Source organism: Rhea americana, unplaced genomic scaffold (assembly GCF_003343005.1).
Source record: "Rhea americana isolate MKP2758 unplaced genomic scaffold, rheAme1 scaffold_31, whole genome shotgun sequence".
NCBI classification, from domain to species: Eukaryota; Metazoa; Chordata; class Aves; order Rheiformes; family Rheidae; genus Rhea; species Rhea americana.
The window spans coordinates 6191364-6215477 of NW_028186435.1; the positions used below are offsets into that span (position 1 = coordinate 6191364).

General features: G+C 36.0%; 1 protein-coding gene across 1 annotated transcript in view; it reads right to left on the reverse strand.

Annotated features, from left to right (window-relative positions):
* DTNBP1 (dystrobrevin binding protein 1) overlaps nucleotides 1–24114 on the reverse strand; it is a 77185-nt gene that overhangs the window by 46872 nt on the left and 6199 nt on the right. The window contains exons 3-6 of the mRNA XM_085310058.1: nucleotides 23234–23284; nucleotides 22303–22363; nucleotides 18834–18966; nucleotides 11767–11899 (exon numbers count right to left, since the gene is read on the reverse strand). Of these exons, the coding sequence (XP_085166184.1) occupies nucleotides 11767–11899; nucleotides 18834–18966; nucleotides 22303–22363; nucleotides 23234–23284 (378 nt within the window). The remainder of the gene's footprint in view (nucleotides 1–11766; nucleotides 11900–18833; nucleotides 18967–22302; nucleotides 22364–23233; nucleotides 23285–24114) is intronic.

Genomic DNA, 24114 nt, shown 5'->3' on the forward strand with positions numbered 1-24114 from the left:
TCTACCCAGCCAGTCATTCCACCATAGAAGGCTATCAGATTGGTTAAGCAGGATTTCCCCTTGGTGAATCCATGCTGGCTACTCCTGATCACCTTCTTTTCCTCCATTTATCTGGAGATGACATCCAGAATGTGCTCTTCCATCACCTTTCCAGGGATGGAGGTGAGGCTGACYGGCCTAGAGTTGCCTGGGTCCTCCTTCTTGTCCTTCTTRAAGACTGGAGTGACATTGGCTTTCTTCCAGTCCTCAGGCACCTCTCCAGTTCTCCAGGACCTTTCAGAGATCATGGAGAGCGGCTTGGCAACAACATCCGCCAGGTCCCTCARTACCCRTGGGTGCATYCCATCCGGGCCCATGGATTTGTGGATGTCTTGGCTGCCCAGAAGGTCTCTAATCCTATCCCCCTCAACTAAAGGAAAGTCTTCCTTTCTCCAGACTTTCTCTCTAGTCTCCAGGATTCTTGAGGGCTGTCCTTAGCAGTGAAGACTGAAGCAAGAAGGCATTCAGTAATTCTGCCTTCTCTGTATCCCTTGTCACCAGGGCCCCCACACTGTTCAGTAGCGGGCCCACATTTTCCCTAGTCCTCTTCTTGTTGCTGATATATTTGAAGAAGCCCTTCCTGTTGTCCTTAACATCCCTTGCAAGACTCAACTCCARCTGGGCCTTAGCCTTCCTTGCAGCATCTCTACTTACTCTGACTGCATTCCTATAATTCTCTCAAGTAGTCTGTCCCCTCTTCCACATTCTGYGYATTTTCTTCTTCTGCCTGAATTTGGCCAAGAGCTCCTTGCTCACCCATGCAGGTCTCCTGACCCTTTTGCTGGACTTCTTACTCATAGGGACGCACCGCTCTTGAGCCTGGAGGAAGTGATTTTTGAATATYAGCCAGCTCTCCTGGACCYCCCTTCCTTCTAGGGCCTTAACCCATGAGACTCCACCAAGTAGGTCTCTGAAGAGCCCAAAGTCCACTCTCCTGAAGTCCAGGGTTGCAATCCTGCTTGTTGCCTTACTTCTTTCCTGCAGGATCCTGAACTTCACCATCTCATGGTCACTGCAGCCAAGGCTGCCCCCAACGTTCACATCTCTAACCCTCTGTGTTGGTAAGGACAAGGKCCAGCAGGACACCCTTCCTCGTAGGCTCCTCCACCATTTGTGACAAGAAGATATCAATGCATTGCAGGAGCCTCCTGGACTGTTTGTGCCTTGCTGTGCACTCCTTCCAGCAGATGTCAGGGTGGTTGAAGTCCCCCATGAGAACCAGGGCCTATGATCCTGAGGCTACCTCCAGCTGTCTGTAGAAGGCCTCATCAACTTTCTCTTCCTGGTCAGGTGGCCTCTAGTAGACRCCCCCAGCAGTGTCCCCAATGTCAGCCTGACCTTTGATCTTTACCCATAAGCTCAACTCTCAACTGCCTCCTCCCCTCCCCACCCCTCAGGCAGAGCTCGATGCATTCCAGCTGCTCTAATCACGTAAAGAGCAACTCCACCACCTCGCCTTCCTGGCCTGTCTTTCCTAAAAAGCACWTAGCCATCCAYGGCAGCTTTCTAGTCATGTGAGCTATCCCACCATGTSTCCGTGACTGCAATGAGATCATGGCATATAATGAGATATTTATTCTTCTGACCATCTAGGCGATCCAGAAAGATTTACAAATTACATAACACACCACAGCGTGGCTCTGCACAATGTGCTGAAGTCATCCACACTGCCTACATGCATCTGGCACAACAGCATTAAAGGACATTAGCATTATGCATGTCTGGCCCAACAGCGTTGCAGGCAGCTTCAAGGTCCGCTCTCACAGGTTTCTGCATCAATGGAGGGTGCAGCCTGAGAGTGGTGGACAAGCCCTAGTACAGGACTTACCAATACTAATCAGTAGCCAGTTATAGAAAGAATATAGAAATTAAGCTTGCTCATTAGTGAACATATTCTCTACAGAAGTAAACCATGATAGAGAACTGAGAGCAAACAACAAAAGTTGTCCCATCTTTTATGCTTTTGTTAAGGAAAACAATAAAACATATGGGTAGCCTCAACAAAATACCCTTTCTTCAAGAAAACTCCATTTTGCACTAGAAGGGGAAATCTTACCTGGAGCCAAATCYAAACAGTCACTTTAAGTATTCAAACTAGCATGGAATATATATTCCTGGTTTTCTATACTCCCAACATTTTTTGCATACCAAAAAAGCACTATGAAGCAACAAAATATGGCAGCCAGTAGATGACAGCTAGGTTTATAATTACCTTAACTGGATGTTTCTGCTAAAGCACCTGGCACAGAAATGTCTGCACTGTCTTCTCTTGTCTCTTTTATGTTTCGGAAGTTAAAATAGCTCATGAAAACAGGGCAATTCATGTACTTGAAATCACACTTCAAATTTCGGGCTGCTTACAAACTCAAAGATGTTTCTATTATTTCACAATTCATTCACTTTTTTTTTCTTTACAACCCCACAGATCAGCACTTTTTTTTAATTATTATTAAAGAAAAGTAAATCTTCCAACACTAGAACTCAAGACACAGTTCTGCAGCAACCACCTAATTCAGTGTTACCAGAACTTAAAATATGCCTGCAGTGGAAGATTTTTCTAAACATTTTTTGTTTSTTTCTTTGTTATTTGACAGGACTGAAACAGAAAGAAAAGACAAGATGTGAAAAACACTGAGTTCTGCTTAAGAGCTTGCTTATCATCTAATAGTTTTATAAATTCAGTGCAAAAAAGGTGAGAAATAGAATGTAACTGCAAAACTGCACATCCTGCTGTGAGTTTACAGAGCATGCACACATCATTTTAAGAAGGTATCCATATACAAAATTCTTAGAGATGTAGCACTTTATAAAYGCAAACAACTGAGAGCTTTGTCAGCTCTTCTGAAAGTAGGTCATCTTATCTTTCACCTGTAAGATGATAAAGAATTATCAGTGATCCCCTGGCTGCTCATTTCATTACAAATTTATTTTATATTTCTTTAAACAACGACTTTCAAAGAAGTCAAACTATTCTCTGATCATCTTAAAATAATAAAYATCACCAGTAAACTCAAAATATCGCCTGTATAATCTCAACTCATAGTAACACTGAAAAATATCTAGTCAAATAAGAATGTAGATTAAAAATATAGATATCCAGTGTAATCAAACCTATCCTGCTTGAAGTTACTTAAATCAATGAAAATTTATTTTATTCAATATAAGTAAGACAATATTCTCAGGTTCTAGTGTATCTTACAAAGGGCTACAAGACTAAGATCAATTTTCCAAGTGTAACAAAATACTAGGGAATTTAGTTAAATATGTAGGCAGCACAGAAACACCAAGTTCTTTACAATGATGCCAGCAGGCAGAATAGACTCCCATGTTTTATCTTCAAGGAAGGAATAGGCTAACAAAAAAAGAAACAAAATCACAAATGTCAGGAATGACTACGTAACACTAACTCAGAGTARCAAACACAATCAATAAATTCAAACACTGGATTCGTGTGAAAACAAATTATAATGTCAAGACAGCATATAGATGGTAAAGAGTATATTTAAGAGATTTTATGAAGAAGTATGTTTATAAATGTTGTGTTGTAAATAGTGTTTATAAACAAAAATGAGCATTTAAAGAAGCTTTAATTTGGAAATTATTGGCAATTGCATTTTATATGTCTGTCACCTAACAAGACCCAAAACAAAACCTTAGAGATATTGCATTTTAGCCATTGTGTTTGATACCRTTTAGTTATCAAAATGATTTAAAGCTTTAGTTTAATGACGCAATGCCGATTCAAGCTTTAGTTAGCTAAAAAAACAGTGAGAGGGCCTTTGCTCTGGATATTGTCAGAAATAAAAGCCAAAAAACCARGAACATAAAACTTGTGCAACTTCTATGGTGCACAGAAATAATTTAAGTACTCCTCCTGGGTACTTAAGATTAGTACGCATAACAAAAAAAATTTTTTTTTCCTCCTTTCCAATTGCTTGCACATATTCTTCAAATCACTTCGGAAATACTTTTGAGACTGAATAGACTTAAGCAACAAAAGCTAATAAAAACATACTACTAGAATACTATCAGGATTAAGCAAAAGGCAAGGTTTTCTATGTGTCTCATCTCTGAASAAGCACTGAAGACGTGTCAGGACTCTTCACTTTTCACATTTCACAAATTGTGAAATTTTATCCAATACGATTTTGCAACATGGAATCTTTTCCTTCTGTATTCAAAATGGAGCTAGAGAAGTAACTTAAGTCTTTACATTGTATCTTCTAGCAAAATTTCAACCTCATTACAGAAGATGCAACGGATCAAAACAAAATTTGTTTTTCCTAACAAAAAAAGCAAATATTAACTTGGTAATCAAGCTAAGAGATATTACTGGAAACAACTGTTACTCTAATATAACCAAACATCAGTTTCAGGGTACATGAAAAGCATTTCTCTCTGGAGGATTCAAAAMGGAAACATACTTTTTTCTTGATGAAGAACTATGAGGGTCACCTTTCAGGGGCTATCATTCAAAGAAGAGAAAAAAAAAATAGGGCAAATTCATTAAAAACAGGAAAATGGTAGCTATGAAATCACTAAAATAATTAAARGCAATCAAGTACTTTATTCATTTATAAGATATTGGTACAAATCATTTAGCACAGGAAAGCATTCCAAATGGAATTTGAAATAAGGAATAAGTTCTTAGTTTTCTCTAAAAGCTTATTTCTTCAAATGTAAGGTTTCGCAGAAGAGTCAGTTCTTACTGTTTTGCTTTCAAATTAGCCACCAATTTCCATAGAAGCAGTTCATGGAAAACAAAATAAAGCAAAACCCTACAATGTTTTAAAACTGGCAGAACTTTATTCCAAAGTAACATACTAAGTAAGTGCCATAAATGAACAAAGTAGTAAATAAGCCTGTGACCCTCTCTACCCAAAACGCTGCATGTTGCATTCTACACTGCAAARGTGCAACTGTGGCAGATGTTATAGCTTTTACCCACTTCATGCATCCTCAATACRTTCCTGCAACAAAGGAATGTAAAGATTCTCTCAGAGTACAAATAAATATATTTAAAAACTTTTCAAAAAAAAGTTTCACACAAATTGTTTTCAGATGCAAATGAAAAGGAATTACAAAGATCTCAGGAAAATAGTTCATACTCAAAAGAGRCAGAATTTATTACGAGACAAGCTTGCTCAAAAGCAGAGAATGGATTTCAGCAGGACAATGACAAACAGCTAAGCCCTGCCCTCCTACCACAAGCCACAAAGAATTAAATACTGCAATACATAAGGTAATTTTGAGGGGAAGAGAGAATATGAAACAATAATTAAGCCAGTCCTAAACCATCTGTATTTATTACTGGTAAAATAATTATGAACAAAGAATGGCTGGTACTAATAGACTGACAGGATTTGCAGACTAAGCCTAGTAATTAGCACTACATTAAGGTAGAGAAAAATTATGTAGGATTGACATAACATTCAACATTCAGCATTTTTTAGAAAACATCGACAAAAGGTGCTAGAAGGTGCAGCAGATCCAACACCAACATTCACTCCTTAATTCCAGGTCACAAAAGCCAACAATGAAAAAATATTTTTGTTGCCTATTCAAAAAAGTCAGAGAAACTGTAGCAAAAAGGTGTGTGACAGATCTCTTTACAACATGTAATTTTTGCCCCTCTGCTTCAAGCAAAGATCTCCATGTAGAAAAGCAAAATTAAGTCACTATAAGCAATAAAAATAAATTTGCACATTCTCACTTTGCAAATAACGCAAACAGGTGGTGAACAGCCTGAAATCTTATGATCTGCTATGCATTCAGCAATCTTGCATAATATTTTCAGATATCTGGAGCACTTATGTGAACAAAATTCACTAATTATAAAGCAGCCTGCTGCACTGCATTTGATGCATGCAAAATATGCACTCAGAGTGCTGTTGCAGACAAAATAAAAGTTCAGAGCCCTGACATGCAAAAGGGTATTTTTAATAATAATCATCAAAGGAAATTTTCGATGCTTGTACAAACCCATTTTTTCAGAATCAACAGGAATTTCTCATCTCACATGCCCATGGACTGCAGTAACTGATATCCTCAAACARCGAGGGCAATAAAACTAATTCCAGCTAGCTATCACCATGAAAAGACTTGCGTATGCAGACTGTCAAACACGAGCATGTGTAAGATCTCTGCAATGTGAACTCTTTGTTTTGGGCATAGCAAGTTATAGCTGGACAATTAACACCTAATGAAAACTCAAATCCAGTCATTCATTGCATGTCTACCATAAAAGCAGTCCTGAAGATAATATAGTTTCTGCACCCACCCCCATCAAACTGTTAGTTCTGGACTCAGGTACACAGCGTTATAAGAGCTGAAACACTATACTAGCCAGAAGACTGATCAAGAAGAATCATAGAATCAGTAAGGTTGGAAGGGACCTCTGGAGATCATCTAGTCCAACCTCCCTGCTCAAGCAGGGTCRCCTAGAGCATGTTAGACAGGGTTGCTTCCAGGCGGGCCTTGAAGATCTCCAGAGAAGGAGACTCCACAACCTCTCTGGGCAACCTGGTCCAGTGCTCCATCACTCTCACAGGGAAGAAATTCCCCCTCACAGTCAGGMGGAACTTCCTGTGCTTCAATTTCTGCCCATTGCCTCTTGTCCTGTCACATGGGACAAATGAAAAGAGTTTATCCCCATCCCCTTGACACCCTCCCTTCAGGTACTTACACACATTGATAAGATCCCCCCTCAGTCTTCTCTTCCCCAGGCTAAACAGACCCAGCTCTCACAGCCGTTCCTCACAGGGCAGATGCTCCAGCCCTCTGATCATCTTTGTAGCCCTACGCTGGACTCTCTCCAGTAGCYCCATGTCTCTCTTGTMCTGGGRAGCCCAGAACTGGACACAGCACTYGAGAWGAGGCCTCMCCAGGGCTGAGGAGAGGGGCAGGATCACCTCCCTCCATCTGCTGGCAACACTCTTCYCAAYGCACCCCAGGACACCGTTGGCCTTCTTGGCCACAAGGGCACCTTGCTGGCTCATCGTCAACCTGTCATCCACCAGCACTCCCASGTCCTTCTCTGCAGAGCTGCTCTCCAGAAGGTCAGCCCCCAGCTTTTACTGGTGCCTGGGGTTATTTCTCCCTAGGTGCAGGACCCTGCGCTTGCCCTTGTTGAACCTCCTGAGGTTCCTCTCCGCCCAGCTCTCCAGCCTGTCCAGGTCTCTCTGAATGGCAGCACAGCCCTCTGGTGTATCAGCCGCTCCTCCCAGCTTGGTATCATCAGCAAACTTGAAACATTACTTTGATGGCATTTTGATGAAAACAATGAAACATGTACCTAGAATCTAAGAAATACTTCACAGTAAATTTAATGTTTGAAGGGAAAAGATGTGCTTATTTGCAACATCAAGAATTACCAAGAATTTAATTTGACCAATTAACATATAAAACTGGGAGGTGTTATAAAGCTACTATTTGAATTTATCACTGCCAGATAGGAGGGAGTCATCACTAAAGACAGAGTACCACTTTTAGCTTGCTRCTTGGGGAAGGTTATAGGATTTAAACAAAGTTGACGGACAGAGGTGCCTTCTTTTTGGCAACACAGTTTTGTAGAGAAGAATATTGCCCATTCCAATTTCTCTTCTCACCTTAGTCAATAACTAAGTTAAACAAGATCAGAAAAAAAAGTAGCAGCTATTTTTAAGTGATACTGCAGGAAGCAAAGACAATTTTTGAGAGCAGCACACAGCATAAAAATAGCAGTACAAGGTATTTTTATGTGCACGTTAATTGCCCAGAGTCAGAAGGAACTCTTCTGAAAAAAACAAACTAGTTTGAATTGACTACAGAATTTTTTTGTGATTAAGTTTTGCAAGTTTATGTTACTCGGGCCTAACATAAACCATTCTAGCAATTACAACATTCCTTACTACCTCTTAGGCACCCAAAGCAGCTAAAGAGAGGGATAAAACAATACAAGAACATACACAAGAAATAAATTTAACACTGATAACTGAGTAAGACRTTTTCTCACACATACACGTATACATTTCTAATCTATAAAATGCAATTGCTGTAAACTTTATACCCTTCTGAATAGAAAAGTAAACCAAACATTCTTCTTTTCCATTGGCATAAAACAGTATTTCATCAGCATAGAAGTACATCTAATCAGAATTGCTACTGTCTGTCAAAYTCCTGAATCAGTGAGCTACTTACCAAAGCACAGAATTACAAGTTACTTGGTAAGAAAAATTAGGAACAGACTTACATTTTAAGAACTTATTTTGTCTTTAGGTAAAGTATTTCTTTAAATATCACCAGGTAGGAAAAAATTATTCCCACTGAGGTTCGCAATATTACTATTTATCTGTTGAAACATAACCTAACAACAAGAGATCCAGGACTTTGGAAATCTTCCTTCATTTTTCTTATTCCAGGTCTGTTCTCAAAGCAGACAAGAACTCAAAATCAGAAAGGATTCTTAAACAAGGAATTCTAAAAATTTAAAATTTAGACAATTACGTTTGAAAATGACACATAGTAAAATCTGTTCACTTAATTCCAGTGATAGACTCTTCGCTAGGTGGAATGTGTTCCTCTTAAATGCAATTGTTTGACAACTCCTTTTGACAAAATAACCAGGAGCTGCTATTTTTCAAAAAACAGCAATCTTTCTGAATTGGATTCAAATGTTACTAAGAKCTTCAGAGCAAGTATAGCTTCAGGACAGAATCATTTGTTTTACGCCATAAAGCTGCAATTCATTGCACATAATTAGCACAGAAGTGAACTTCTGACAAYGCTTCCTAAATGACATAGGGCAAAGCCTTGGGACTGCAAGAAGTGCCAGAGAAGACTGGAGGCAGACAAAAACGTTTCTGGAATTGAAAGCAGTACAACCTCACTAGGAGGATTAATGGAAGGGAAGAACTGTGCTTGAGAAAAGGACAGGAAATAAAACAGAACAGGTTAATGCTAACATGCATGCGAACAGTTGCAGTGAGACTAATCAGAGAAAACAAAGGTGAAATCTAGACTTCACATAACAATATTGGTACCCTGATCTATGGATTAAAAAAAAAAAAAAAGAAAGAAAGAGGGAGAGAGAATCAAAAATCCAAATCCAAAGATGCAAACACAGTAAAAATAACCCTCCATACACCAGGCTTTAAAATATATTGTGTAAAGCACCTTGGGTTGATCAATATACTTTTAAGTTAGTACTCAACACAATGACAAAAGGTGAATTGATCTGTTTGAACTGAAATAAAGTTGCTCTATTTAATAAGGAGACCTATTTCTGAAAGTCAGTTCCCATAGCTACCACAAGCTGCATTTCAAAGGTTTAATGGTGACCTAAAGCACTCTCTTCTAAATCTTTCATGTAGCAAGATTGTTCAAAAGACTTAAATATGTGAGCTTCTAGTCTAAGAATCTGTAGTAACTTTACCATAAAATTATCTTTTTTACATCCTTACAGTAATTATAGTTCCTAGAGCTGTATTTTTCTATGCATCCTATTTTTTATCCCTATATTGTCGATACAAAGAAAATATCTTTTAGACAAAATCAGTCATTCTCTGAAAATAATTTTGTATTAAAGAGAGAACATAGATTCCTGAACTCCTACTTGATTCCTTCAGTACCTGGCATCACAGCAAATGACACCAAGGACTGAAGAGAAGAAAACAGAATATGAGTTCCAAATGTACATATAACAGTTCACACTCACATTAAGTTAAMTGGCTGTTCACTCTTCAAGTATCCACACTGGCAAGTATCCTTCTAGCTGTTAATTTCTTTCCTAAATAAGTACTGTGGTGATGATCATCCAGAAATTAGAAATTACCTGCAATTTTCCTGTTTTGTCTTGATCTGACCAACTGTAATCAGTTTACGATTATGTTAAGTAGTTTGCTTAGCATTCTATTTATAAAAACTGATTAGATGATGAGTAAGCAACAGTTTAACATTTTACTTTAATGTTGAAAGCAGAAGTTGGGGGTGAAAAGAGAGAGCRAGAAAGAGAAGAAAAATTTCTCAGAAAACTTCAGAAAAATTACTATATTTTATTGGGAGTAAATCTGGTCCTTTATAATCATTTTAAATTTGGATAGAAAATTAACACTTATTTAAAATCTTGAAGATAATACTAATAAATATTTAATCATTTAAATAAGTCAGAATGAGTGAATACTCAGCCTGCCTTACTGACTACTATTGCTTCTTCTTAGAAGGGAGAAACGGTATGGTGCTGACTCAAAAAAAAGAGAAGTCCAGGTTTCAGGAGAGGCCATTGACTAGGCCCAGGTATAAGGGTAAGGTAACAGAACAGGATGTGGAAAAATGATAAGACATGACACGAGAAATTTTTGGATTGTAGCATTTTAAGAAGCTGACAAAAGTTACAGATAGCACCATGAGAGATTTCACAGGTTTTTAAAGGGGAAGTTGTATGAGAAAAGGCCAAACTTCATAGACAGTTGAAAGGGAACACTAAGGACCTTCTGAGAGGCAGAACCGACAATGCCAGCAGTATCTCCATAACCATATCTGTAATACCATAAAAGGCCAAGATTCCCTAGATGATGGTATCAAAAATACCAAATTTGAGTGCAGACATTACAAAACCAGGACTAATGAGGAAAAAATAAATACAGCTAGATTATTTGGGAAGAGACTGGGATAAAATAGCAGAAGCACAAAAGTTCTGAAAAGGATGCCCAGGAACAGGAAAGGAGATAAGATATTCAAATAACGACCACTGCTGTCTAGGGAACCTGTCAGGCAGCCCTGCCCTTGGATCACCCATAGCCTAAGCAGGAAAATAAACCAAACCTGGACCATACCACATGAGTAAAACCTGCTTCTACAATCAGGAGAACTGGGAAGACAGATAGGTGTTTTCCCTGGCTAACAGGAGAGCACCTGATAGATGTATGAAGAAATCTGATACCCCTATGTCAGTGCCTATTCCAGGCCTGACAGTGTTGGCATCTATCCAGCACTTCCTAACACAGGTGTACTGGAGAATTTTTCAAATTGCTTCAGTTTTACTTTCCTCATTTATATCATGGAAACAATACTGCTTTTTTCCTATCTCCTTCATTCAAGTTTTTTTTAGTACTGCCAGTCACTAAAATAAGAAAACTAACAATTTTACAGGTTCTTAACATTTGTCTGTTGCTACTCTATTTTCTATGTAAACACAAAGTAGGAGAGTTGGGAGTTCTGTGATGGACTTTTCACACATACTGCTACACTTATTGAAGTGATTCAACGTAGCAGTAGTGTCCTGCCTTTGAGAGTAAAAGAATGACTGAAGAGTAGCAGCTACCTTATGGAGTGAAAGACACTCATAGGTAAGATAGACCGAAAAGATGACAGAGGAAGAATAGTTCCTAACTTAACATGATAAATGTACAGGGAAAAAAAAAGGAAAATTAAATAAATAGGACAAGGGATTAAAACAAGAACAGTTTATGAGTGCTTATTAGCAACAGCCCTTACTTCAACTGTTTGTAGAAAATAATAAACATAACTTTATCTTAACAACAATGTAGTGATAATTTTCTAAAAACATACTCTTTGTCTACTTCCAAGACTAATACTCAGTAATGAATCTATCATAAATCTGCAACTTCCTGACAAAGATTACAGTTTCTTTAAAAGATTAAAACAAAAGGGATAGTATTCTATAAGGAAAAATTCACAAAAAGCTTATATTTTATGCTAATTTATATTCATATCAATTGTTTTATTTACCTTTTTGTTTTCTTGTAGTTTTCCAACTGTAATGTTTGCATGTGCTTGTATCTCTCCAACTCACACTGTTCACATAGGTCCTCAAGACACAATAGATGGTTCTCCATTTCCTCAAAGTCTGCCTCTAGCTGGGCTATAAGAAATATTTATATGAATATCAAACTGTTTCTACAGATGGACAACTTACCCCACCAGAAACAGGACATAAGAGGTAAATAATTAGCATGGTAGTAATTATATTATACATACATAAATAGATCAGAAAGATAGATAAACCTCAATCCATAACACACACAGAAGGCTGACAGCAGAGCTACCTAAGTAAGGTCTAGCTGAGTTTCCCTTTGCAGTAAGGTGCCGAACCACTATGTTTACCCCTGTATCTTGGTCTCACAGGCTTGTGGTCTATGTATGGGGAACAGAAGCATCCAGAATACATAATTTAACTTGGCCTCTCAGGCACACTGTCAGTTACCCCTTGCTGTCTAGTACCAACCTGAGGAATGGACACTCTGCTGACCAAGGCTAGTAATAATCTTTATTTTTTCAAATGGAGCTTTAATAAGGCATTCTGGGAGAATTTCAACCTACTTCACCTCATGACAATTTAAAAGAAATAGACTTTGAAAAATGATTTTAGAGGCAGACCCTTTAGCAACAGACAAACCTCTCATCTCTAGTTTTAGATATCTACATGCACACATATGCACAATAAAACATACAAAACCTCTTGATCCTGGTCTTTTAACTATAACTGTTCAAAGTCTCAACTTAGAGTTCTTGCCTATAAAAACCTCTGAATAACATGGTCAGATCTCATAGCTCACCCTCTGGTGGTCCCTTCCTACCTGAATCATCCTATGTGAATCTTGTATGAAAGGATCATCATCACTGCAAGTGATTAATGATCAACTCAATGTACCTCTTCAGGATCCCAAAGTGGAAAAACTAATTTTCCAAAACTCTAACCAGCTTGTCATTCTAGGGTRGACCCAGGGGAATTCAGAACAGTTATTCACCATTTGAACATGTCAGGACCTCTTCTGTCCAAAAGGGAAGGCAAATTGCAAGAGGAAGAAAAAATGAGATGTTTACAATGGAAGTGGAAACCAGAGAACTGAAGAAAGTTTGCAGTTCAGAGACAGTTATACTAACTTGTCACAGTGCATAAACTGATTGTTGATACAAAGAACTACACAAAAAGTTGGAATGGGGTAGCAAACAACGCAGAGCAACTCYGATTTTTGGCAAAGGTCTCACCTTTGCCTGCAACAGAAAGAGTAGCAATCTTTCTGAAGCCAGACAATAATTAGTAAGTTCAAGGTAGAAAAAGTGATTTTAAGTTCACATTTTCCTTTTTTGGATGCTCAAAGGAAGGAAAGAACAAGCACGTGAAGGCATCACTGTCAGATCTCCAATTCTGGTCTGGCTATCCTATTTGGGGCCTATCTAGCAGTATAGAAAAAATCATTTTTTTTAGTCATAACCAAATTAGAAATTGCTATTCTAATCGTCTCCCTAGAACAGCAGAAGTTAAGACTCTGTAAACAAACTCCCTAGCATCCATATTATGTATGTTCAGCTCCAACTACTTCATAAGGTTTTTTTTGCCTCTAACAAGACAGTAAAGTAGTATATCCACAACAGTCAAAAAGGGAAATGAAGAGTCTCATACAGCAAAATTTTCTGTAAATTATTTATCTGTATACACATCGTGTGAACATGATTTCATAATAAAGCTGTTACAATTGATGTGGAAAAAAGTTTGAGGAAAAAGATTGTTTTTAGGTCTACAGATTATGAAGAGCAATATGAATTGCCTACCAAATACTCAACTATCTTTTTCATAAAATCTAGGTGTACATAAAGGGTAATATCATGACTACAGTTAGGGTGCAAGGAATGGACTTTCCTGAGTGCAATAAAATTCACATGTCTGTGTATTACACTAACTTGCTTTTCAGAATGATTGCTCACTCAGCTAATTTGCAAAATGCACAGACACAGCAGGATACAAGATAATTTAGTAAAGGACCTACTAATTACTGTTATGCCCACTCAAAAAAAAAATTGCGGTGGTCACTACTGAAATTATGTTTAAAAAACCCCAACAACAACAAAGAATGGACAAACAAAAAGAGAAAGAGTGAATTCCAGAGTCCAACAGAGCCCTAGTACTAGCATTTGAGCAGCCTCTAGTGGGAACTGCAGAAAACAGTATGTATGCTTCTGAAGAACTGGGATAAACACTCTCCAAAAGACAACAATCTTGCTTTGCTGCAGCACTGAAGAATTCAGAATTCGCTTCCTGAAATGAAACAAAACTTAATTGCTTTTCACAAAACAAAGTTGAAGATTATCTTACCACACAGCAACAGCTATGGTTGTGAATTAAAGTTCCTCTCCAACTCAAACGAGAATGTATGCAGTGCATTCAAAAGRAAAAAATCGGAAGAAACCTACTTATTTAATGAAGTTGAAACTTAAGCCATAATACTTCAATCAGCTCTTTCTATATCTACAGATAAATAAGCTCATACTTTAAAAAATATATTTACCTAAATTTTACATTTTTGAAATTCTTCATTGCCAGTTTACAGTGGCACTTAGAAGGAATCTGCCCCAGAAAACCAGGTAACATTCTACAGAATTGCATGCCCCCTGTCTTCTTTTTATATGGGGCTGTAATTTAGACAGACAAGAATAAAAGGCCTTTAGCTTATTTAGAACCAGCACAGTTATGAAATATCAGAAATCAAAACACTGTAGGTACTGAGGTCCTCTGTATGTAGAGCATTTGCTCAAAGGATTCATATCTGCCTTTTGACAGGCAGCTGTTACTGCCAGAAAGCTCAGAACTACACGCTTAGGGAATGACCACCACATTGTACTCCAAAATATCATTGCCATAAAAAAGAAAGAAACTCTTTTCTAAGTTTTAAAAGAGACAGGAAAAATCCATTGTACCTGTAGATTAAATTTTTTTGTATATAGTGAAATGCCACACTAGGTAGAAATAATATATTTAGCCAAAAAAAGAAACTTGTACKTTCAATTCCATTTTTCCAATTATATTACTTTGGCTGGTAAATAGTATAATTATTTCTTATACGATCACAGCTACAACAACACTATTACAAATTTAACTTTTTATTTTCAATTTTTAAAAATTATTTTCATGTTGATTGGATGACATTACATTTAATTATCTTCCATAAGATATGTTACATCTTCTCAGTTTACCTGCTATTCAGGTACTGAAGTATTTATCTATAGCCCAAATATCACAAATAAATTCTTTATATCTTAAAATACTTTATTTCTAAATTTTAACTAGTTAAGTTTACCATGCATCATTTCTTTTAGTGAAACTTATGTTTTCTGTAGTCCTGCAGTAAAAAAAAAAAAAAAAAAAAAAAAAAGTTACAAAACCCAAATCACACCTGTACATCAGAAAATACTGAATTTTCAAATTAAATTTTCTTGCAATAATTTTAAAGGTAGCTTTCCTGCACTGTCCCAGTTACTAGAAGATGGATGCCACCAAGCACTATGGAAGGTGTTTTTACTAAGTTCATTCTTTTTCTGACCAAAAGGCAAAAAGGTAGAAAACAAAGTAAATGAAAACAACTACATCAAAAAAATCTCTCTACCTCTAGGTCAGACAGGCACAAACTACTAAGCTTAAAAAGCAGACATGAAAGACACATGTACACAAGAAGGGCTCCATTCAACTACAACACTTAAAACTCTTTACAGAATTACAGTTCTACCACTGCTTCAGTTTGTTCTTTTAAAGCAAATATTTTAGGCACAGACATTGTATCACATCACTTATATTAAGCTATAGTAGCTTCTTTGCTGAAACTACAYGGCAGCTGCCATACTAGGATTTTTTCCTTCTCCTGTATTCCAGCCACAGTTCTCTTCAGTTTAGAAAAAMCCCAAACTGTATGGCTTTTACATAGACATATATGCGTGTATGTATGTATGTACACACACTTTACACAACTCTCTCTGCTGAAACCTCCTGTCTTGGAGCCTAAGAAAAAAACTTCCCTGTTGAACAGGAGTAGCATTACACTGTGTTATTTACATTGCCTGCTTTTACTTACTTTCCCCATACTTTCACTAATTTTTCTCAGTAGAAGATAAACGTTCTTTTATCTCAATCAATAAAACTCAAGAAAGAAAGAAAAGTATCAGTAGTTTTTAAACAACTAGTTAGAAAAACTGATACAAATAATAAGCAAACATGATTTTCTTTAAACATCTTTCCAAACACAAATAGTTATTCACTTACACTAAACGTGTGTACAGTTCTCATACCTTTAAGAATAATCTTAAAATCAAAAAGAAACCACAAAACAGTATTTCAAAATAAAGCTGATGCTTCAAACTTCTAGGGAATCTACTTTCTAGATTTCCGCACCACAAAACATTCATTAAGCTCCCTTTAGAGAGTCATCAACTGCAGGTGCTGGTAAAAAAAAAAAGATAGAGTTATTTAAGTGACCAGGTGCAAGTCAGAACTACAAATTCAAATGTCAATCTTATGAGAAATCTTGATTATTGTATTTTTGGAGTCTTAAATCTGATCTTAATTGACTGATATCTGGAAATATCTAAATCCTAACATAAGCAAAATTGAAAAATAGAGATGACAGTAAACTGATGAATTCTATTCCTCAAACACACTTGTCTTCCCTGAAGACACAATCTATGGGCTGTCATTCACTACACCTGTCCCTCCTAAAAGTGTTTTAGAAACCATGTACAAGCTGATGCAAGGAACTAAAAGCAAATTCCAAAATTTCAGAATACAAAATGTTGCTGGAAGTATAATGCATTATTCAAGCTGAGAAAAATCACTGACTTTTTTAAAATCAAGAAATTAAAAAATAATAATATTCCCTTACGATATATACTATTTAAATTCAAAACAAGAACCCCAAATAAGGGATAAGAGAATAAGTTCTCAAAGTACTTCAAAGGTAAGCAAAACCAAGGTTTCAGATTTAATGAGAAATCAATTATAATYATTGTGACCTGGTAGTTCTCTAGTTTTAGTACCTTTCCTTAATGGCTAAAGAAGACATTAAGAAGCCTTTAATCCCACTTGTGAAATAAAGGTATTACGGATTCCTCTATTTTTTTAATGCGAAATTCTTGTGCTTTTCTGAATATATTTGATTTAATTTTGCAAAGCTCTGAAATGACCACTTTGTTAGTCAATCGACTTGAAAATAAAGCAAGGCCTTCTGCTCAAGATATGAACAAACATACCTCCCTAGGCAGTGCTAAAAGTTTCTGATTTCCTAACAAATTCACACATCCCATACTTCTGAAATAATTATTTTTTAAAGATTAAGAAGCCACTGCCTAACCTCTGTGTTTATACCTGGGCTTACATTCTTCCCAGTCTCACCAGTCCAGATATTTTCACCCTACTTTGAGCCTATCACCTACATTCATGACCAGCCTTTCTGAATGYTGTATCAAATTAACGTTTACATTAAATATTTGTTAAAAATGCTAAAATTGCATTTGGATCAAGTTTTTTTCTGTTGACTGCTGAAATCCAAACAAAACATTTGAACAAAATGCTCCAGGTTTAGACAGGTTTAGAAAATATGACTCCAGTCATATTTTATTTTATGATCTGTACATCAAACATTGGCAAGGAGATATCCTCTACAACATCTCTAATAAAAACAGGCTTAAATGATCATTCAAATGCTGAAATCTGAAAGGCATTAACTGCTCCTTTCACTGACACTAGTGTAATTTTTTTTTCTTGAAGGCTTTTTAAGACGTCTTCAAAATGTTGTACAATACAATAAATTTCTGAGATGAATATAGACTTCTTACTTGGAAATAAGGGATGTCTGGTATGTGATTACTGAAGTTACAGGACTTTATTTGTTTAGTGTTAGTGAAGGTTCTTGTTACACAGAGTAAAAAGCTAAGAATCTGTAGATGACCCATATCAATCTTAGTAGGCCACTGAAAAGGCTTATTTTCATATTATGAGATTTCTTTTACCAGAAGCAGCCAGAGTTCTATACCTACTTTTGAAATGAAAGCATTAATGTATCTCATGTCACAACACAGAACTATTAYCTTTCTGAAACAACGAAGATGAGCAAAATTATACCTTGTGTGCACAACCCAGGACATGACAGTTCAATTCTACATCCACACTCTTTTATAGAATGCTTCACTCATTGTACACAAAATTTACACTTACAGTATTTATTCACTTTTCTGAAAGACAATTAAGTTTACATTTAGGAAAAGCAAACAGTTCAGAGCAATAAAAAATAAAAATAGTGAGTGGAATATCATAACTAATTTCTGGTAAATCACTTGCAGAATTGCAGAAGTTTAAAAGTATAATTTATATCAAATTTAAGTATTTTGTCTTCGAATAAGAAGGCTTTAAACCCCTCTCTATAAAATTTATCAAAACACCAGGCCCCCAAACTATAACAGCTAGGAGGAACAACTAAAATCTCTAGGTGAATTACCTGAAATCTGGCACATAAGGTGAGGCTAAAAGATTTAGTTCAAATCTCATAACCTCATCAATAGACTTAAAAATTCATTAACTTCCTGAAGTAGATTGTTTAATGCTCCCTTAAATCCCTTTGCTCGCACAAAATCAAAAATATTCAAAGGACACTGAGCCTCCTTAAACTAACTGGAAAGCTAGGATGAGATTAATTCTGGTTCATAAAACTGTAATATTATAAATGGCAGGGTAACCTCAATTTATTAGGTTTTATAACATTTGCTGTTGGGAACTATAAAGACGATTCCATTAGGTTTTATTTTATTTTTTATCTTTGGTCTACTTCTGGACTGCATCACTTTAAGCATGATGATATTCAAATCAGTATTTAAATATATCATTATTTGAATTGGTATTTCCTTAGAAAATAACAGCTTTTTAAAAAATGGTGTATTCAGGGAGAAAAGTTAATAACCAGGAAGTTTACAACAGCCCAACTTTGGCCAAATGCTCTGTACTGACTTGAATTCTTGTTATGTTTAGAAAACCTTACCTAGGCTTGCTGTGAGGCATTCCAGATCTGCTAAAAACACAGGTATTTGTTGGAGCTGATTCTGTAGTTCCACCAGACTATTCCTTTTCTTCTCCCAGTGTGCAGAAAGCATCACAACTTCACTATCCACCAGCTGAAACAAACAGGCTCTTTAATTTACTTGCAAACTTACACACCTGTGCATGACTATCCTGACGCATTTTTAGAATTCATGCATCTGCAGTCTTCCTGCACTGAGATTTTTATAGTTCTCTGAAGTAAATACACAGTTCACTTAAGGAGGAACCCCCCAGTATGAAACATTTATATCAAAATGCACTGATGAAAACAAGCTAAGAAGTTATTCCTCAAAATATCAATAAATATGGAAAATATTCTATGAGTATCATTAACTGTAAATAAGAATATTGTATTTGGAATCCAGACAGCAGTGTTGAGCTGGTACACAATAAAAACAGAGCATGCTGCAATGTAAGGCCTCATTTAATGTTGCAAATCATRCCAATTACATCAATAAAACTACATAAAATTGACAATAATCAATAAAACTAGGTTAGTTTAGTCCACTTGGCATCCTCTTTCACTACTTTTTGACTTATCAATACTCCAGAAAACAGAACACATTTGATTTAGAAGAAATACTTCTAGGACGCACTATCAGAAATTAACAAGTCTGCATCACACTATTTATCTCTGTAATCTCAAAATCAAAACAAGAATATTAATACAACTGYCCGTCTTAACAGGAAAACTGAAAACTCTGCTCATTCAAAATACTCTATAAAAATGAAATAAAAAGAACAAGACATTACTAAAAAAAAAATAAGGTTGCCTTTACCTCAATCCTGCTCTTGTGATATACTCTTGATAAATGCAGTAGTTTAAATCTTTATGAATACATTTCTAATTGGTTCAATTTTTGTTTCATCAAGACTCTTCCTAACTCTTATTATACCATAGTATAATGAGAAGAGGATATACCATACAAAAATTTATTTAGCTCAGATTWTAAGAAAAACAGTAGGCTCAATAAATTAATGCAAATGTTTCTCTTATATGACATTTAAGATGATTCAATAATAGTTTCCCTGCTCTCMACTCCGTTACCTACTCTTATCCAGCATAGAACTGCATTCTGTATTTCTGTTTTCATAGAATCTAGGTGCAGARCCCAAGCAAGTCTGAGCATGGGAAAAGGAAGTTCTCAAAGATTTATATTTCTACCAACTTCAGGCAGATTCTTTTAGAAGAAGGACAACTTCCACCCCTTCCCAAATCCCTCTAACCGATCCTTGCCAAAAAGCCAACCTATTTTACCTGTCAAGTTTTGAAACCTTATTCCAAAGCACAGTGAACAATAAAATATTTCAGAAGGCCATCCCAATTATTTAAATAGTACCAAACATATTTTTGAGAACAAGAGAAAGAATTCATATTAGTTAAACATTAAAGTAAACAAACAAAAAATATACAGTGAGATGAGGGCAAATGTCAGAAATAAACATTTCAGCCAAGATCATTAAAACATACTACATTGTACATTTTATGTACAAATGTACTGCAATGTACAGGCACCTAAAGGCAATATTTTTAAGACACTTCTAYAGCTGGAACTGGTAGTTCACCTCTATAATTTAACATGGTAAGACTGTAGACAGCAATTAAAGCTTGAAAAGCTCTTTTCTCATCCAGACTCAAGTTTTATAACCTACTCATGCTGTCTTACTTATCTTCTACTGACCGCTAGCAGAAATAGGATACTGAGCAAGATGGACCCTTTACATAAAATCAATTAGTCAATCTTGTGTTTTTTCATAACTGTTACTTTATTGAAGCATATATTTTCTACTTGAAAAAAATCTCATTTTCCCAAGCAGCCATAACACGTGAGATTAAGATCAAATTAGTTTTACATATGAAACATCTCACTTGTTTTCAGAATTATAATTTTTTAAAGCAGGYTATTGCAAGTATTGCAAAATTGCAAGCAAATCTTTTAAGTGGTCTTGCAAGAAAATCATCATGAGTGCTAAAACACACAAAGCTGTCAGTGGTTTTTCACTAGATTTTCACTAGCACTGGTGGAAAAGATAGGTACAGTACTAGACAATAAAAAAAACGTAAGATAGCATTTTCTCTTTCTTACTTTGCCCATACTGTCTCAAAATATATTAAGCAGTGACTATTTTACCTAGTGAAAAAAAGCCCAGAGAAAACTGTTACGGATACCAAAAGAGCCAGGGAGGATGCAGTGAAGGTAAAGAGATGATACATTCAATAAAGTTTTGGCTAGGRCAGAGTGCCCCACACCTCAGTCCCACTCTGCACCCTGGCTGCCCAGCTTACACTGTCTGCCCCTTACACAGGGCTTGAAATGGAAAACCTGTTGGGTACCACAATGAGGGCAGAGCAATGCAGCAGCAGTACTTGCTGTAGTTTTCTTTCCCTTCATACCAGAAATAAGTAAACTACATAATTTGTCAATTTACTCCCAGGAGGGGGAAAGTGAATGAATCAGGAGCCACTTTCTAGCCAGACCAGTCCAAGCTTGTGTTTTCCATCCCACTGCAAAGGGGAGAGAAGCACACGTTGAATAGCGTCAGTGTGACTGTGCTCTCCTTATACCAGCAAAATGCCTCCATCCTACCTCCTCAATATGCTCTGTCCCCCCAATACAGCTACAGCAGTAACATGCAACATTATTTGTGAAATCTGCTCTATAAGATGTATGTTTACGTTCTTATTATTGTAGATGTCTTAAGAAATCACAAAATAATATTTTCAGTTAACTTAAAACCTTTCAATTAATGGCAAAAAAAAAGCAGAAAAACAGATCAGCTGAAGCTCTGGATGAGTCTTGTTCAGCACCTGATCACACTTTGACAAAGTAGTACTTTTCAAAATCCTTCTCTAACCTAAAATCCCATAGAAACACCATAAACTGATATAATTAAGATTTTTTGCTTAAACACAAACAGTAATTGCAACAACGTAAACACATGACAGAAGGCAAAAAAAAATTCTGGATATCAATGTATTAATTGGCAATTACTTTAAAAGCACTAGGAAATTATTGTGCTCAATGCATATATCATAATTGAAATAACAGAAAGTAAATATGATTGAGAACTTCAGAAAATTCTGGTTAGATTACATTTTGTGAGAAATACAATCTTAAAGAATTTCTATTATTTATATATGTATATGTATAATATTTTAGGAACATTAATTGTAGGCTGAGCAGCAATAAATCTGGAATAGCCATGTGAATCAAAAACCTGCACATTCTGATCCATTCTGTCAGCCACCTTTCAAATACCATCTCAAAACCACAGTAATGCAACTTGACATTTTTCCCAGCCACAATATAAAACATTAATTTTTCATAATACTGATATTAAGAATATTAACTTAAAAATTTCTGTACATTTTAAAATATTTTAAAAGTAGTAGTCTTATTTTTTATTACCTCTCCAGCTTTTGCACAATCTTTAGCTCCTCTGTGAAGGGCAGCCCAAGCATCTTCATATCTGAAAGGAAGAAAGATCAATGACAYTTTTACTGGATTCCCTTCATAACGAAAAGGATGGCAATGGATGCCAATGTGTAATTATTTGTACATGGACTACCAGATAAAATAGTGTAAAAATCTGTCTAATTGTGTTGTCAGAACGGCAAATATCAGAAAGAAATATACAGTACGAAAGAATTCCTTTCAAATAAAAAGTGATTTACGTTTTTTTAAACCATGAGCTTACATTAAGAACCAAATGCACTAAGTAAACAGTTTTAAGACTGCAGTAAAACTCTTATGCACTACTTAGAACCCAATTYCACTAAGAAAAAAAATTAACAAGATTGTATTCATTTTTATCACCAAAAAAAGATTAGATTTTTTTTTGAAGATAGAAATACAAAGAAAATTTATAACATAGGCAGGTACAGAAGCTTCTATTGCTCAGAAAAAATGTGCTCAGATATACATATGGAAGATACGCCTTTTTGTGGTAATGATAGGCACGCTGCCTATATTCTAGTTATAACAGAACTAAATCATATGAAATATGTAAAAGTTATAAAATGTCAAATTAAAACTCAAGACTACACCTGTGTGCTGCTCTCTTCCACTGTGCATTAGACCCTGAGCTAATGTTATCTTCTAGTGCTACTTTTCCTACAGAACTCCTGCTTCATAAACATAAGACAGACAGTGCTTAAGGACTGGGCAAGCTTTAAATATACTTAGCATTTAGCAACCACCCCACTCATTGCACAACAACCCAAAACCTCATACAAACCAATAAAAACACCTTCATTTTATTCTGATTTTCTTATCCTTTCTAATATGCTGTTTCTGAAAACATAAAAAACAGACACTAGCAGAGAAATGGAAGGCATACCTGCTCAGTAATTCTAGTCCAGCAGAAAACTCTGGCAAGTATTGAACAGTCCTATAAACAAAACATAAAGACATAGGGGTTGTTAATGAATAAAAAGCCATTACACATTATGTGTGCACACACATGCACACATACATTTAACAAATACGCTGAACCCAGGTATATTACTGACATTTCACAAACATTTTGTCAGTAYGCTACACAGTATACCTTACAATAACGTTCCAAAACTAGGATTTTTTTTCTCGTTATTTTATACTACCCTGCTCTTATCTCTTTTTGCCTGATGCCCATTGGAAACAACTTTTATAATTTTCTTAGTATAGTTAACAAACATGCAGGGAGAACATTGTTTTCCTTACTGTAAAAGAGTGAACAGGASTATTCTAAAAATAGTGTTACTACACAAATTCTTTACATCCCTCCACAAGATTCCACATCTAATGCATTCTACTTTAAAAATAAATAATAAAGAACCTTTGTCAGTCTAACATTCTAGTGATTTCCTATTGCACATGTATTTGCATTAGTAATAGCCTGAAATATGAAGATAAGTTACCATAAGTCAAAGAAAACTAACCATGCAGCACTTTTAAGGATGTATTTATTACATGATGATCTTGATGACATCCTCTATCAGTCTCTTAGATTATCAAAACAGATTGTTTTACAGTGTCATCCAAGCAATCTGAATGGAAAACAGACACCATAAATAAAACTTTTGCTTTCTTAACCAGAGGAAAAATCTTTGGATAATTCACAATGGTAGGAACTTCATCAAGTCTCTAGTCCAACCTCCCACTCAAAGCAGGAACAGCTATAGGATCAGACCAGAYTGCTCTAGGCTTTATACAGCTTGGTCTTGAAAACCTCCAGGGATG